The sequence below is a fragment of the Oncorhynchus mykiss genome, chromosome 24, assembly GCF_013265735.2.
Source record: "Oncorhynchus mykiss isolate Arlee chromosome 24, USDA_OmykA_1.1, whole genome shotgun sequence".
Lineage (NCBI taxonomy): Eukaryota > Metazoa > Chordata > Actinopteri > Salmoniformes > Salmonidae > Oncorhynchus > Oncorhynchus mykiss.
In genome coordinates, this window is record NC_048588.1 from 17,601,978 (window position 1) to 17,619,744 (window position 17,767).

Genomic DNA, 17,767 nt, shown 5'->3' on the forward strand with positions numbered 1-17,767 from the left:
GCGCAGAACGACAGATTTTGACCTTGTCAGCTCGGGGATTCGATACAGCAATTTTTCGGTTACGGGCCCAACGCTTTTCGGTTACCGCCCCAGTTAGTCTTGCGATACTTTATTAATTTGAGCCAAAGCCTGTCACTCATTCAATCAATCCTTATCATAATTCGTTTTTAATGCATCTTGCAGGAAGAATCTCAGGACTTTCATCTCATCAGGAATCTCAAGGAATATTAGTCAGGCATTGAGTATGCACACCTAAAATATGCGTAATAAAGGTCCTAAAACCCACAGAGTGCCCACTGCGCATGTGTTCTCAAAGTTGCTGTTGCAGAAAGCAAATACCAGAAATAAGGCATCGGTGAGCTAACAACATAACCAAAATATCTATGTTCGATCATCTCGCTAAAATGACGTTTTCGCAAATGCCTTTCTCTTGACTTCGCGGGGAGTAAGTATTTAGCGTATTATTTGTTTTTGGTGTTTCCTTTAGCAAAAGTGTTACTTCAGTAGCTGGCTAACGTTAGCTAGTTAGCCTAGCTGATCGCTAGCAGTACAAAGAAGTGTTCAATGCTTTGTGGTGCTATGACTCGAGGTATTTAACACTAGCTTGTTAGCATTCATCATTGGCTTGCTTCTTTATTAACCGGTTAACTTAGGCTACAGTTACACGAGAAGGTAGCTAGTTAAGTAACGTTACAGATTTAGAACTACAATTCCAGGGTTATATTATACATTTGAAAAAATATATACTTTTTGGCACGCAAATATTGTCAGTACAGTAGCTAAGTAGCTAGCTAGTGTTCATTTACATTTTGAATGGTCTATTGACTACTAGACAATGCTGCTCAAAGATGACACCAGCTAGATAATATTTAAGAATTCTTTGTTCATAACTAGCGAGCTAGTTATATGCATGTCCTGGTATTCTAGATCAGAGAAGCCCTACCTAGGCTACAACCACGTTGAATGACTAGTGTTATTGATATTTACGCAATGATGCAGTAACATTTCTGGTAGACCCAGTCATCTGACTGAATATATTTATTGTAACTAGTAGCTAACTACATGCCCATAATTTTCAAGAACTGGTCAGCTGGATACACTAACCAGCTACAGTGTAAGACGTATCATGCTTGAGTCATTGGGACTTCTGAATTCTGTCACATTTAGCTTCGGAACTGAAAAGGGTTCTGGGTGACAAGGCACCATTACATACATAACACAAAGCTGTTCTGCATTGCTTAGTATTGTAAACTATTGACACACATACCTAAATGGTACCCTATTCCCTATATAGTGTACTTCTTTTGACCAGAGCCCTATAGAGTGGTGAGGAGTTTATTGTGTTCGGAAGGAAATTCACCATTCATTTTCTGTATTCAGGGTTCACTCAAACATCCTTTTGAGTTTTGTTCTACTGTTGACAGTTACAGCTGATTTTGAGATTGTATATCGACTTGCTCCTTAAATATAAGTCATCTGACTTATTCTTTTCAGTCTGAATTGTTTAATCAAACTTTTCGCAGCCGGTTCCTTATATCAGGGCATAAAAACTACTATCTGTTTCCTGAATTAGCCTAGTGTGCATGTGCGCCCAGCTGGTACACATGCACACTACTGTTGGCCCAAGCTCGTTTTCCCTGGCTAAACTAGCTGGCTAACTGAATGCTAGTTTTAAAATACTGCACCCTTAATTGTGATTCTAACAGCACAGCCAGATATGTACAGTACTGTATCCTTTTTTTCAACTGACTATTGTAGTTGTTGATTAAAGACTTTATTAATATAATGAGCTATCCAGAAACGTCATGAGGTAATTGGCACAGGAAAATATCAGCTCTACAGATCACAATGACTATAATGAATGGCTAAATTACTTCCGGACACTAATGGTCTTTGGAGTGCCTCTTCCTCGTCACCACCCTATGGGCCTTGGTCAAAGTAGTACACTATATAGGGAATTTGGTGTAATTTGGGATGCACACACAGAGATTGGTGAAGGCAGCTGGAGGCTCTCTAGCCGGTAGCCATCATGCAGTCTGTCCTGCTGTGCCCTGAGAAAGGAGAAAAGGCGTCTCCATATTAAGCCCGCTGCTATCTCTGTCTAGCTGCAGGCAGTGTGTTTGCTGTTGAAGGCTGGGGTGCAAATGCCTGCTGACTACTGACTGCCATTTTAGAACGGTCACATAATGTACAGTAAATAAATAGCCTCATGGCTGAGTCATTTTACATGGTCAATGTGGTGTTTGACTGCTGATGTGTGTGTCTCTCTCAGCATGGTGAGGAGAGCGTTTCCCATGTTGCATTAGTGGAAGTGTGACATGCTGGCCTGTCTGCCAGCATCATCAGGTGAACCTACCCCCCGATTTCTCTCCCACACGCAGATGAACACTGGACTTCAGCAATGTAAGTGTTTTTATTTGATATAATTGAGTACTATAATATCAGAGAAATCAGTTTCCTCTTCATATTTCTACTTAATGAGTTGTATATCTGTTCCAGTCATTAGTTGAATGAATTAACTTTGGTTAGGCTAAAATGTATTGTTCCCTCCCTCTATCCTTGTTCCCATCCTAGGGGATACTACACAGAAGATGAAATCTGCCAACTATCCAACCCCAGCAGAATTGGATGCCTTTGCTAAGAAAGTCGCCAACAATCCTCTGACCATAAAGATCTTCCCCAACAGTGTCAAAGTACCACAGAGGAAGCACATCCGCCGCACTGTGAACGGGTTGGACACATCCAGCTCCAGCCAGCGCCAGAGTTCTTACCCGTCTCAAGTCAGCAGCACTAGAGCGGGCCTCCTGGCCGTCCTCCGCACTTCGCCTGGCAAAGGCGTCCTCACAGACACGGACAGCAGCCGAGCCCATCTGCTTCCCAAACCATCCATGAACCTCCACAGCGGGCCATACGTTGCTCAGAGCACTTTAAACCTCCCCCAGCCTGTCCCCCACCTCCAGGGCATGTCTCAAACCCAGCCCCAGGCATTGGCACAGAAACAGGGCCATCCACAGCATGCTGTGCAGCACAACATGGCTCACCCCATGACTTCACAGCCACCGAATATGCCGCAAACTTTACAGCAACAGAACATGGCCCACCCTCAAACTTTACAGCTGCAACAAAGCTTGTCCCAGCTGCAAACGGTACAGCAGAATCTGGCGCACCCGCAGAATGTCCAGCGGCAGCAGAGTTTGCCTCACACGCAGACTTTGCAACAACAGCAGCAACAACAGCAGCATATTCTTCATCCTCCGACTCTGCAGCACCAGACTCTTCCCCACCAACAAGCTTTACTACAGCAGGCTCGGGCTCAAGGTCTCCGGCACCTGCCTGACGTAGCCCAGGCCCAGCCTCCACCTAGTCTGCAACTTTCCCAGGGCCTGCAGCACCCCCACTGCCTGCCCCTGTCACAGCCTCTCCCCCAGGGCCTGCGACACCTGTCTGATGTGGCCCAGGCCCAGCAACCCAGTCTGCAACATTCCCAGGGCCTCCCCCCATCTCAGCCTCTCCCCCAGGCCTCCAGTGCTGGCCCTGGCTCCCCCTCTGCTTCCATTGCCCTGCAACCCCAGCCATGCCCCCCCTATGGCCCCAGGAAGCTGCCAGATGCAGACGCTCCACCAAACGTAACCGTATCTACCTCCACCATCCCACTGTCCATGGCGGCCGGCCTGCACCACAACCGGCCGGGCACCGACCTGAGCAGCATCGTGCACCAGATCAACCAGTTCTGCCAGGCTCGGGCTGGACTCGGCGCCACCTCGGTGTGCGAGGGCCAGATCGCCAACCCCAGTCCCATCAGCCGTAACCTCCTCATCAATGCCAGTTCCAGGGTCAACACACCCCACAACTTTGGCCTCCTTCCCTCGTCCCTGCTGGGCCACACAGAGAAAGCCCCTGGAGGGTCCCAGGGCCCTGCTGGTGCTAATGGCCTACAGCCCAACATGGCTGTCATGAATCGGATGCCACCTACTTTCCACACTGACACGAAGCAGCAGTTACAGCAGCAGCAGTTACAGCAGCAGCAGTTACAGCAGCAGCAATTACAGCAGCAGCAATTACAGCAGCAGCAATTACAGCAGCAGCAATTACAACAGGCTCACCAGCATCAACATCAGTTACAGCAGCTCCAACAGGTTCACCAGCAGCAGCAACAACATCATCAGTTACAGCAGCAACATCAGCTCCAACAGCAGCAAATCCAACAGCAGCGCTCCTGGAACCAGCACCAGCTGGCTCACATGCAGCATCTGCCTGATGGAGCCCAACCTTGCAAAAACCCCAGGAGGGAAGCCCCCTCTGGGCCTGGCTTCCCTGCCAAGACCCACAATTACCCCCAAAAGCTGTTGGCCCCGCAGCCACAATCTTTCCCCATTAAACACCCATCAGACAAGACAACCCCCTCGCCACCCGTCACCGGCCCAGCGGGCGGCACCATGCCAAGCTACACCAACGGGCGTTACTTGCAGGTTCCATGGGGCAGTGTCCTACAAGCAGCCAAAAGTGACGGTCTAGGCCCACAGGATTTGCCCATGGCCTTCCAGGGGGGCCCGGCAGGGGCCTCCATAGACTGCAGCACACCAGGATCACAGTACCGACCTGGAGCCAGACCCGGGGTCCCAGACCTGGGTCAGACCAAGCTGATGCAGCAGAATGTGTCTGATTACCTGTCTGGGGATTTCCAGGCGTTCCAGCAGAACCCAGGCGCCATGGGGAAGATGCACAGGCCCCCCATGAGTAGAGCTCCAGCCCAGAGCCCAGAGCTAGGTAACAGTAGAAATATCCATGCTCACCACCCAGGCTATAGATAGATAGATATCTCTCTTCACCTCACCAGTCGTGTGTTATGGTTGGTGAATGATTCAAGGTTACAATCAGGTGTAAACATGTAGATATCTTGCAAGTGATCAATTGAATGTTCTCCCTAGTCGGTTGCTCCTGCTCTCAGTGTTCAATCGCTGACTTATCTAGTTTTTTTTTAATGCGTCCTCGGCCCTTTAAAATGGTATCTGTTAAACCTTAGTGCCAGATGAGAGGTTTTATATTGTTATTCTGGTGATGAGGAATACTTACTCATACCACAACATCGACATCTGCTGATTGTAGTATTTTCTGGGATACGCTATTGTGATCTAGGACTAGTTAGAGAACATAGTAGGTCTACTTCCTTTCCACATAATAAGTGCCAGTTATGCCCAGGTTGTCATGGAACCAACCACTCCCTTTTACAGTGGCTGAAAATGGGGTTTTCTTTCCTGTCCTATGTTTACATTTACAATTATGCATCTAAAAAAATCCATATAGACATGATGGAGGATACATGCTTTTTAATGCCCCAATGGGACTAATTTGCTGAAGGGGTATTTGTGTATGCTAATATGAATCAGGTCAATGTCTAAGAGTATATTCTTACTTCAATCTCTCCCGATATACAGTAAGGTAATGCTACAGCCATTGTGTCCTGTCCTCTTGTGTATGGTAAGGCCTTAAGACGGAGTGCTTTTGAAGTCATTTTTAATGGTTTATTTTATCCCTACCGTGTGCTGTTACTTTAATTGTCTCTACTTGAATTTCACCGGTGATGTTTTCAGTATGAAGACTTGGAGAATCAAGATGTTATGCTAAACATTTACAAAAGGAACAAAAGCTCACTTCTGGAAAAACATGAAATGTCTTAGAATAATGTGAACCCTGTAGAATCAATCCCCTGATCTTGAAAGGGATTGTCTGTGTGCGCAAAGACCAAATTGATCACTTGCAAGTACAACTGAACATACCAGAGGGTTAATGTTATTTGCTACTTTGTTTCACCATTATACACTACTGTAAACAATTCCTTGTGGATCTTTGCCTGTCTGTGGGGGTTTTGGTAAGCTGAGGGGTATCCTACGAAGCAGGTTTGAGGAGTTAGAGAGGTAACTTTGATCAACTGAGTTCAACTCGGGTTAACCGGTCATATGAAAGTGGCTCACCTTTTTAGCCAGGTAAATTTCTGGCAACAAATCCTTCAGAACTAACCTGCTCTGGGGAAGGCTAACTCCACTTACACTGAATGAAATGACTGAGCCACGAGTGGAGGACCAACAGAGTTAGATTTCCACCCTCTTGCAAAGATGGCGTCATGATCCCTTTCATTTGAGGAAGATTAGTGCTTTAAATATTTAATACATTTGTTTGTCTTAAAGAGTAATGTTAAAATATATAACATGACATATTTGGTCATGACAATGGATTTTATACTTCACACCCAGTAACACTTTTAATAACTTAATAAAATGTTATCGATAGGAGTGGGGGGGAAAGGTCCTTGTGGTTGTTCATTGATAAGCACACCAAGTTGGCATCAACGATAAGTAATAAAGATGGTGCTTCTAAAAGCCCATTTCATTCCATAGTCTGGTATTTGAAAGATTTTATTTTTGATTTCACAACAAATGAAAATGTGGCACTGACTCGCCCATGGATTGATGTTTCAGCCATGTGCGACATACATGTGCAGTTACTACCCTACCCTGCGCCTGAGCAATATCCACTGTCGCAGTACGAATAAGAGCTGGATTGTGACGCTAACAGAATCTGGCTAGCTTTAGAAAACCCTGAGTAGATCTAGCTTGCTTCGTAGGATACGCCTGTCCTTCTCTTGCTAGCCTAACCCTGATTGTATATTGTCTCTGTACTACCTAGAAAGAAGAACTGAGGTCCAGTTCTTTTAAATGCAGGTTACCTCATGCTAGTAGATGGGTCTAGCCATAGAAATAGATTTACTTCTGTTATTCTAGTAATTGTATTTCTATGGGTCTAGCATGCTGCATTTTTTTCCTCAGTTTAGCTTGGGTAACGGCTTACTCTTGTGATGGCCCCACATTCCTCCTCCCTGATAACTCTTGAAAAAAAGCCTTAAAATGTTATTAGTTACCCTCGACACCTTAAATGTTGTATGACTTACTACATACACCATGCTGGATTTCCTCAAACTGCATGGTGTAGAGTCCGATATCAAATAGTTATAATACTAGCAATTGTTTCTGCATATGTTTTCATTTAAGGACACTTAAATTGCTAAGTAAAAATCCTCCTTTTAATGGATGAAAAGTATGAATAATATTTAGCAGAGTTTTATAGGTGTGTGTGGCACTGGGCTGTAACTATGGTCTTCAGACTACGTTTCTTTAGTTGTTTCTATGTGACAAATAGCCTTCAGTAATTTAGATCTTAGCTAATTTATTTCCTTGATCACTGCATTCTGAAGCCATAGGTTTTTCTTCATAGGTGCCATAGGTAAAGCATATCAGACACAAAACAATGCAAACCGACATCTCACAATTAGCTGCATTCAGTAAGAGATGGAAAAGTCATAAGTCATTTTATGTAGCCTTAAAGGTGCTACACATATGATTTTGCATTGTCATTTCATAAAATGGCCATAATATATCTGCAGTAATAGTGGAATGATATCGTTTCATAGTATTACATACCTGCCCAATTAGCTGTGATATTCGTCTCCCGCCAGAGCAACATGTTGTTGAAATGGGAAAGCTGTTTTGACTTTGGCGGTGTTATTTAGTGGAAATCGGGTCAAGCGGCCAATGTAAAAATCGCTCCGGAATTTCCTGGTTGCTAAAATTCCACACGGTTCCCTCAATTTCAGTTGTATGTTAGAAAATAAGCACTGAATAGTGTAGGGAATCATTGTACCATCTAAATCTCAGTGAAATATATTTTCAATAACAACAAATATCGTTTTAACAGCTGTTACGAAGCTGGTGGACCAAAACCGAAACTAAAAGGCTCAAGAGTGAGTCTCCTCCATGTTACGGGGAAATGGGTTGTGGGAGAGGGTAGATTTTGTTTTGGAAGTAGCCTAATGCTGTTGCAATTCACCAAGCTTCCTGATATAACTTGTCCCCTTTGTAGCACCTTTTAATCTTATGGATTGAGCTTTCTTCCCTGAGGGCGGTAGCTAGATTCTGTTGTTTGGCTCTTACTACTGTTGTGTGCCTGGCCCTTGAAGCTGCTAATGAATTCAAGTCTGAACACACAATAGTGTGTGTGTGTGTGTGTGTGTGTGTATGTATAGTAATGATGTATGGGTTGTACTAGTGGAATAAAGGTTACTATTTATACTGTGTTGTCATGGATTTTAGAAATGTGAGATGGTAAATCTTTGCAGTGGAAATGGACCAACTGTTGCTACAGTGAACCAAGCAATGTACCTGTCGTTCCATTTTAGCTGATTTGACCTGTTTTATAATGTTGTACAGCTCGAGAAAATCAGGTTTACAGTTACTATTTCATATGAAGTACCTCCACTGGACTTAATATGGAATGTGTGTCCGCGAGAGAGAGAAAGGGTGTGAAGCATAGCCTAGGTGCTTGTGCACACTACACAGTGGTGCACTTCTATCCATTGTTGGGGGCCCAAGCTTCTAACTGTAACTACTGATACTAGACAGAAGTCCGTTCTCACGTGCCACAATGTTTCCAGACACTGTTAGGAGTCTGAATGATTGCTACTGAACCACTGACCAAAGTCACCAAACCTTCCCCACCACCATGGCCCAAAGCCTAGATACAGACTGTGTACAAAATGGCACTCTATTCGCTCTATAGTGTATGACTTGACCTAGGGTACTATTTAGAAAATAGGGGGCCATTTTGGACACAAACATTCTTTAGGCAGGTTGGATTGAATTAAGTTTAATGACTCATGCTATTTTAAGGTGGTGACAAAAGTTGTCTACTGCCCTCTAGACAGTTGTAAGAACAGCATGTGGGACTGTGATGACTAAATTGTGCTTGTGAGAGTTTCTGCTCCACATAAGTGGAAATGTGACATGAATGGCAGTGGTCGGGGAAGCTCATGTTTCTCTACTTTGTAGAATTGTGTTATTCCAGTTTGCCTATCCTTCAGAAACTATGCCTTGCACAAACATTCTCCCCTAACCAAAATAAAGTTTGCATTTGCAAAACCGATTCTGTTTATTTTATTTGTAACAGCAAGGCTTGAGGTGATACGTATTGAATTTTCAAAGGATATACAAACAATGAGTCATTCTAAACATGTACAGTGCATTCGGGGCGGCAGGGTAGCCTAGTGGTTAGAGCGTTGGACTAGTAACCGTTGGACTAGTAACCGAAAGGTTGCAAGTTCAAATCCCAGAGCTAACAAATCTGTCGTTCTGCCCCTGAACAGGCAGTTAACCCACTGTTCCTAGGCCGTCATTGAAAATAAGAATTTGTTCTTAACTGACTTGTCTAGTTAAATAAAGGTTAAAAAAAATAAAAAATTCAGAAAGTACTCAGACCTTGTCTTTTTCCACATTTTGTTACGTTACAGCCTTATTCTAAAATGTATTACATTGTACCCCCCACCCTCAATCTACACACAATACCCCATAATGACAAAGTAAAAACAAACTGATATCACATTTACATAAGTATTCAGATGCTTTACTCAGTGCTTTGTTGAAGCACCTTTGGCAGAGGATCTGCAGAGAAGAATGGGAGAAACTTGCCAAATACAGGTTTGCCAAGCTTGTAGTGTCATACCCAAGAATACTCAAGACTGTAATCGCTGCCAAAAGTGCTGAGTAAAGAGTATTTTTAAAAATAATTATTTAACCTTTATTTAACTAGGCAAGTCAGTTAGGAACAAATTCTTATTTACAATGATGGCCAAACCTGGATGACGCTGGGCCAACTGTTTTCAGGCCAGTTGAGAACACGTTCTCATTTACAACTGCGACCTGGCCAAGATAAAGCAAAGCAGTGCGACAAACAACAGAGTTACACATGGAATAAACAAATATACAGTCAATAACACAATAGAAAAAGTATATATTCAGTGTGTGCATATGGTGTGAGGAGGTAAGGCAATAAATAGGCCATAGTAGCGAAGTAATTACAATTTAGCAATTTATGCTAGCCGGGCGGGCGAGATCGGTTGAAAAGCATGCATTTAGTTTTACTAGCGTTTAAGAGCAGTTGGAGGCCACGGAAGGAGTGTTGTATGGCATTGAAGCTTGTTTGGAGGTTAGTTAACAGTGTCCAAAGAGGGGCCAGATGTATACAGAATGGTGTCGTCTGCGTAGAGGTGGATCAGGGAATCACCTGCAGGAAGAGCAACATCATTGATATATACAGAGAAAAGAGTCGTCCTGAGAATTGAACCCTGTGGTACCCCCATAGAGACTGCCAGAGGTCCGGACAACAGGCCCTCCGATTTGACACTGAACTCTATCTGAGAAGTAGTTGGTGAACCAGGCGAGGCAGTCATTTGAAAAACCAAGGCTGTTGAGTCTGCCGATAAGAATACGGTGATTGACAGAGTCGAAATCCTTGGCCAGATCGATGAAGACGGCGGCACAGTACTGTCTTTTATCGATGGCGGTTATGATATCGTTTAGTACCTTGAGCTTGGCTGAGGTGCACCCGTGACCAGCTCGGAAACCAGATTGCACAGCTGAGAAGGTATGGTGAGATTTGAAATGGTCAGTAATCTGTTTAACTTGGCTTTCAAATTATTTAGAAAGGCAGGGCAGGATGGATATACGTCTGTAACAGTTTGGGTCTAGATTGTCACCCCCTTTGAACTGTGCGCCGCCCTATGGGACCCCAATCGCTGCCCGTTGTGATACTGCCTGGAATTGAACCAGGGTCTGTAGTAATGCCTCTAGCACTGAGATGAGGTGCCTTAGACCGTTGTGCCACTTGGGAGCACGGGTCTGAATATGATGTAATGTGATATTTTTTGTATTTTTAATAAAATGTGGAAAAAGTCAAGGAGTATGAATACTTTCCCAATGCACTGTACATAACCAGATGCCGAATTCTCGCGAGGCTAGCCTTCATCCTACTATAGGAATGTACTCAAGGGACCAGTTTCCCGGACAAAGATTAAGTCTAGTGCTAGAGTAGAAAATCCTGCTCAATGGAGAAACTCCATTGAAAGTCTCCATTGACCTTAAATTCTGCCTAGGAAACCATGCGGTTTTCATCTCCGGCCGACAGTCCCGTCTTCTGCACCTCTCCTGAGTGCAGTTTCTCTTTCAGACACATGGGCAGGTACCTCTCTGGGTCCAGGATAGTACGTGGTCTCTCTGGACACACACACAATCCAAACTTCTAAACAATTCACATGCTTACACACAAACACATACAGTTGCAAGAAAAAGTTTGTGAACCCATTGGAATGACCTGGATTTCTGCACTGATTACTCACAAAATATTGTCAGATCTTCATCTAAAATCACAATAATAGACAAACAATCTGACTAAACTAATAACACACAAACAGTTGTAATTTTCACATTTTTATTGAAGACAGAGTAATCATTCACAGTGCAGGCTGGAAAAAGTAGGTGAACCCTTGAATTTAGTAACTTGTAGATCCTCCTTTAGCAGCAACAACCTCTGCCAAATGTTTCCTGTAGCTGCTTATAAGACTTGAACAATGTTGAGGAGGAATTTTTAACCATTCCTCCCTACAAATCTGTTTCAGTTCATCAGTATTTCTGGGTTGTCTTGATTGCACAGCCCTCTTCAGATCATGCCACAGCATCTCAATTGGATAAAGGTCAGGACTCTGACTTGGCCATTCCAAAACACGAATCTTCTTCATTTTCAGCCATTCTTTAGTTGATTTACTTGTGTGCTTCGGGTCATTGTCTTGTTGCATCACCCAACCTCTCTTAAGTTTGAGGTCATGGACTGCTGCCCTGACATTCTCCTGTAAAATGTCTTGATACACTTTGAATTCCTTGTTCCCACAATGATTGCAAGGTGTCCAGGCCGTGAGGCAGCAAAGCATCCCCAAACCATGATGCTCCCTCCACCATGCTTCACAGTTGGGATGCAGTTTTGGTGTGGAGTGCCCTTTTTCCTCCACACATAGCGTTGTGCATTTTTCCCAAGAAGTTCAACTTTTTTCTCATCTGTCCACAGCACATTTTCCCAGAGGCGTTGTGGGACATCCAGGTGGTCTTGGGAAAACTTGAGACGTGCCGCAATGTTTTTTTTTTAGACAGCAGTGATTTCCTTTGTGGTGTCCTTCCATGAACACCATTGTTGTTCAGTGTTTTTCTGATAGTGGACACATGAACACAGACTTTCGTTGTTTGTAGAGTTTTCTGGAGGTATTTTGCTGTTACCCTTGGGTTCTTTCTCACCTCTTTCAGGATTGCCCTTTGTGCTCTTGGAGTGATCTTCACAGGATGCCCACTTTCAGGGAAAGGAGCAACAGTCCTGAATCTTCTCCATTTGTAGACAATTTGTCTTACCGTGGATTGATGAACACCAAGGTCTTTAGCAATACTTTTGTAACCTTCTCCAGCTTTGTGCATCTCTATAATGCGTCTTCTAAGGTCCTGTAAAGGTTGTTGGGATCGAGGCATGGTTCACACTAACCAATCTTTCTAGAGAAGAACAGATTTGTCAGTAACCTGGCTTTGTGTGCCTTTATTTAAAGGGCAGGGCACCTGTGAAACCCACACCTCCAATCTCATCTCCTTAATTGAAACAACTGACTCCAAATAGCTTTGGGAGAAGTCGTCAACACAGAGGTTCACTTACTTTTTACAGCCTGCACTGTGAATGATTACTCAATGTCTTCAATAAAAAAAAATTAAGTACAAAAATAAAATAACAAAATGAGCACAAACAGTGCTCTTTACTCCAGAGCCATAAAAAATGTAATAAAAGTCTCACTATCAAAATAGAAGTCTCACAATACAGGTCCCATGTACACACCTCTTTGTACTGGATCTGCTCTGTGAACTCCAGGTCTCCCATGCCAGTGGTGAACTTGAACAGTGCCAGGGTGGTAAACTGGAGGTTGTTGAAGGGTGGTTTCTTGTTGTGTTTTCTTGAATCACCGACCCACTATGTGAATGTGGTGGTGTATTTCTGGCCGGCGTTCAATTCCCATGACGGGGACTCCTTGTACTTCCCATGAGTTTGGAGCATCTGGAGTAGTAGAGGAGGCTGATCCAGGCAAGGGCCAGAGAGAGCACCAGGGGCCCCACATACTCCCTACACTCACACAACACTACACACACCATGAGGAGCGCTCCCTGTAGGAAACTATAGGAGAACCGAGAACATCACTTGGCATCTTCTCCTATAGTTTCCTACAGGGAGCTTTTGCATTCAAAATAGTTTGTCCCATTTACGTTACATTTTAATAATTTAAAATGATTGCTGTTATCCAGAGGCACTTACACTTTGTGCATTCATTTTGTAATGCTTAGAAATCACACATTCTCGCCCCTCTCCAGAAGAAGTAGACTGCTCTTATGACACTGATGAACTCGCCAACGAAACACAGGTAGTCAGGTGGTGTATACTCAACAGGAAATATAGGCTTGCAAATCAGATAGATCAAATGTCAGCTTCTGTTATATTTGGGATTTGGTGAAACCATTGAAGTCTTTGATAAATATATAATTTGGCAAAGACAATGCATAAAGAAATTGTGTATCTGTCAGAAAATAAATGTTATAGAATTTGTTTGGGGGGGGGGGGGGGTAAGGTGTATGTATATTAGGTGTATACATATTTGGGGAATTTTTGGTCAGTAAGAGACTCAATTGTCCTTCCTTTCTGTAGGAGCCCACTGGTGAAGATGCCCAGGTATACCACGTAAGTCAGGAAGTTCATCAAGAATATATTTTTAATAAAAAATAAATAAAAATGTTACCTTTATCTTACTGGCAAACTTGTACCACTTCTCCTCGAGAAGTCTGTGAAGAGGATCAGCATGTCAAGATGATTCTAGTGCAAGCAGGGTAGGACATTTAAAGAAAGTCACTCTGAGAACACACCTATACTAGGTATATTGTATATGGGTCGTTCCACGAAATGAGTGTTTTTTTGTACCCCTTTGATATTTTAAGTAGAAATTGTGCACCAATTTTGAATTTTAAAAGCCTGTCATATTAAATCAAGTGCCATTTAATATAGACCACATGGAGAATCCAATAAATCAGATTTTCTATATGAATAAAGGCTTGCTAAAGTGCCAAAATGCAGCATATTGACACCTTCCGCCGTCAACTGTGTCACTTCTAGGAAGATTTGAACACACTCAATCCCAAAATGTATCCAAGTTTCACCATTACTGAAAAGCCTTAGTTATTTTGTTGCTTTGACAAAGTCATTTCTGAAGACTATTATTTAAATAATACGTTATATTTAACCATGTTGGTGTTATGTTGTGTTGCTACCATGTTGTTGTCATGTTGTGTTGCTGCCTTGCTATGTTGTTGTCTTAGGTCTCTCTTTATGTATTGTGTTGTCTCTCTTGTTGTGCTGTGTGTTTTGTCCAATATTTATATAGTATTTATTTTGTATATTTAATACCAGGCCCCCATCCCCAAAGGAAGCCTTTTGGTAGGCTGTCATTATAAATAATAATTTGTTCTTAACTGACTTGCCTAGTTAAATAAAGGTTAATTAAATAAAAATAATTATAATAATGTGATTAGTGATTTATTCATATCTGTCCCTCATTTTAAGGTCAACCCTGTTACGTGACCCGTTCGAACAGTCATTTTAATATGGTGACATTTTTTTCAAAAGAAACATTGAACATCAAATAGTCAAATCATAAAGTTAAAGCAGGTGAGCTAGTTCTACTCTTTATGTATAAACAGGTGAGCTGGTTCTACTCTTTATGTATAAACAGGTGAGCTGGTTCTACTCTTTATGTATAAGCAGGTGAGCTGGTTCTACTCTTTATGTATAAGCAGGTGAGCTAGTTCTACTCTTTATGTATAAGCAGGTGAGCTGGTTCTACTCTTTATGTATAAACAGGTGAGCTGGTTCTACTCTTTATGTATAAACAGGTGAGCTGGTTCTACTCTTTATGTATAAACAGGTGAGCTGGTTCTACTCTTTATGTATAAACAGGTGAGCTGGTTCTACTCTTTATGTATAAACAGGTGAGCTGGTTCTACTCTTTATGTATAAGCAGGTGAGCTAGTTCTACTCTTTATGTATAAACAGGTGAGCTGGTTCTACTCTTTATGTATAAACAGGTGAGCTAGTTCTACTCTTTATGTATAAACAGGTGAGCTAGTTCTACTCTTTATGTATAAACAGGTGAGCTGGTTCTACTCTTTATGTATAAACAGGTGAGCTGGTTCTACTCTTTATGTATAAACAGGTGAGCTGGTTCTACTCTTTATGTATAAACAGGTGAGCTGGTTCTACTCTTTATGTATAAACAGGTGAGCTGGTTCTACTCTTTATGTATAAACAGGTGAGCTGGTTCTACTCTTTATGTATAAACAGGTGAGCTGGTTCTACTCTTTATGTATAAACAGGTGAGCTGGTTCTACTCTTTATGTATAAACAGGTGAGCTGGTTCTACTCTTTATGTATAAACAGGTGAGCTGGTTCTACTCTTTATGTATAAACAGGTGAGCTGGTTCTACTCTTTATGTATAAACAGGTGAGCTGGTTCTACTCTTTTTGGCAATTTTCTGGTGTTTTGTGGTGGAAAACTGAGCGGGTCGAGGAAAACACATCAACCCTGTTACCCATAGATAGACAGACTAGAATTGTTTTAACAATATCATTTTTGGGGTGAAGCTTGTATTCAATTGCCAGTCCCGGTTGCACACAACAAACTTCCACATTCCCATCACAAGAGGATTTATGTCTGATTTACGAAGAAATCTTCAACCCTGTTACTTTATTTGGCACTTAATAGGCACTTACTATTGTATATTTTTTTATTTAATGTCTTCAGATGTGAAAACATGCTTTTTATGAAGTTGAACATTTGCTCTTTATGTTAAAATTAGGTGAAATCAAACATTTTTGTTTCACCGTGTTACACTTCTCAAAAGGCACTGAATTGGTGGAACGAATCATATAATCATTGAATACAACTTAAAAATCTAATATTTACATGTCGAAATTATTTCACTAGAGTATTAGAGCAAGTTGATCCAGACGAGGGCCAGAGAAAGAACCTGTGGTCCCATGTTGGCTGAACGTCTGCTTCTTTCTGTACCAGCAACTCCACGTTTTTTAGTATTCTTCTTCGGTGGGGTTTATTGGCGGTAGGCATCCAACATTATCTTGCATTACCGCCACTTACTGTACTGGAGTGTGGACCAGACCCAGGGAGAAACTAAATCCTACCTGCCAGCCCCGTTGCTCTTAAGAAATATAAAATATTCCAGACTATATCTAATGAGGTTCTACTCAATATACTCATGTATCCCCTTGTCCCTCATACTAGATCTCAGCCTCTCTCTTTCCCTCTGATACTGCCCACACTGTAGCAACACATGACGTCCTCCCCTCCTCGACTTTCCTCTGTACTTGAAATAAATGCCTGCCCCGTAGTATCTCTATTCCACTTCTCCTGCCATCTCTGCACCATCACTGTCAATATCAGGCTTTTGGCTTCGGCCTTGCTCATTGAAACATCAACATCCCCACTACTAAGTGCTTGTTTAGCCATGACATCAACTGCCTCATTCTCCACCGACCCCACATGGGCTGGTACCCAAGTAAATCTTACCTATATACCCATCTCTCTATGCCATGGGTTTGTAGTACATCATAAAGCAAGTCTTGTCTGCTACGTGAGCTAAAGGACTGCAGACTCATCAGCACTGCACATGAATCAGAGCATACTTTCTCAAAACATTGCAAGGCTAACAGTATGGCCATCAGCTCCGCCATATATACAACCAGATAATCTGTAATACATTTGCAGATCACCATCCCACGTTCCTGCACTACAAATGCTGACCCAGTACGTTCTGGTCTTGGATCTTTTGAACCATTTGTGTAAATGGCCACAAAATCCTGATACACAGTATCCAGACGTCTATATTAAACAAATCAGATGGATCAACACCCACCCTATCTTTCTGTAGTCTCTCCAACACTTCCAGATCAATTAAACTCCACAAAGTCTAAGCTCCTCTCTATGGCCACATACAGGGCTGTCTGACCTGCAGAGCAATGCCAATCAACCAACCAATCAATCAATAAATCAGTGATGGACAATAAATACCTTGGGCATTTACCCAAGACACACTTTGAATTTTGTAGGAGATTGTAGTCTTTAAAAACTTTTTCCCACTGTTGTGTTCAGCAGGTGCGCAACTTTCACTGGGGACATTCTGAAATTGCAATTTTGTCCCCCTCAGTTTTATCATTGGAATGAGACACAAATCAAGGCAACAGTGTGCTTTAGGACCATGCGGAAGCCACCGAGCGGTTGGGTAGGCTGTTTGGAGTGTTAATACAACTGGATAAAATAATTATAATAATACTGTTCCCCTCACTTCTAAAACCAAAGTTGAATACTGTTACTTTAAGAATGTATCGGGCATGTTGTGCATGTATTGATGTGTGAGGATTGGAAAAATGTGTTTGTTCGAGTTGTTAACATGTTCATCTGAAGTAAAGCGTGAGGGAGTAAGTAAAACTGCAAAGACAGTTTAATTGCAGAACAAGCCTCCAGGCATTTGTAACATTTTGGCGACGAGGATGGCCGAGTTTAGCTTACCTCCACCATCTGTATTTCTCCTGGTCCCCAGAGATCCACCTGTTCCAGTTGTGTATGGTAGCTATCAATCTGTACAGCCAGTGGATAACAAGTTTACATCGTCAGTCCAAGCTCTCGAGGAACACTACAGTAGTTCACGCAGTGTGATCATGCCAGTGGCGACCCGTCATTGAGGGCAGGTGGGGCAGAGCCTCTTGGCATTCTCTCAACCAGCTTCATGAGATAGTCACCTGG

At 42.6% G+C, this 17,767-nt stretch overlaps 1 protein-coding gene across 2 annotated transcripts; it reads left to right on the plus strand.

Moving 5' to 3' along the window:
* Positions 1 to 29: 29 nt before the first annotated feature.
* Positions 30 to 8,969, plus strand: LOC110503893 (protein FAM222B). Of its 2 annotated transcripts, none has more exons than XM_021582515.2 (3): positions 30 to 355; positions 2,273 to 2,403; positions 2,575 to 8,969. In XM_021582515.2, the coding sequence occupies exons 2-3, from the start codon at positions 2,319 to 2,321 to the stop codon at positions 4,809 to 4,811; spliced, it is 2,322 nt and encodes a 773-aa protein (XP_021438190.2). In that variant the 5' UTR covers positions 30 to 355; positions 2,273 to 2,318; the 3' UTR covers positions 4,812 to 8,969. The 2 variants fall into 2 exon arrangements, with proteins under 2 accessions (XP_021438190.2, XP_021438189.2); XM_021582514.2 differs by having other exon boundaries at positions 289 to 445.
* The last annotated feature ends 8,798 nt before the right edge of the window (positions 8,970 to 17,767 follow it).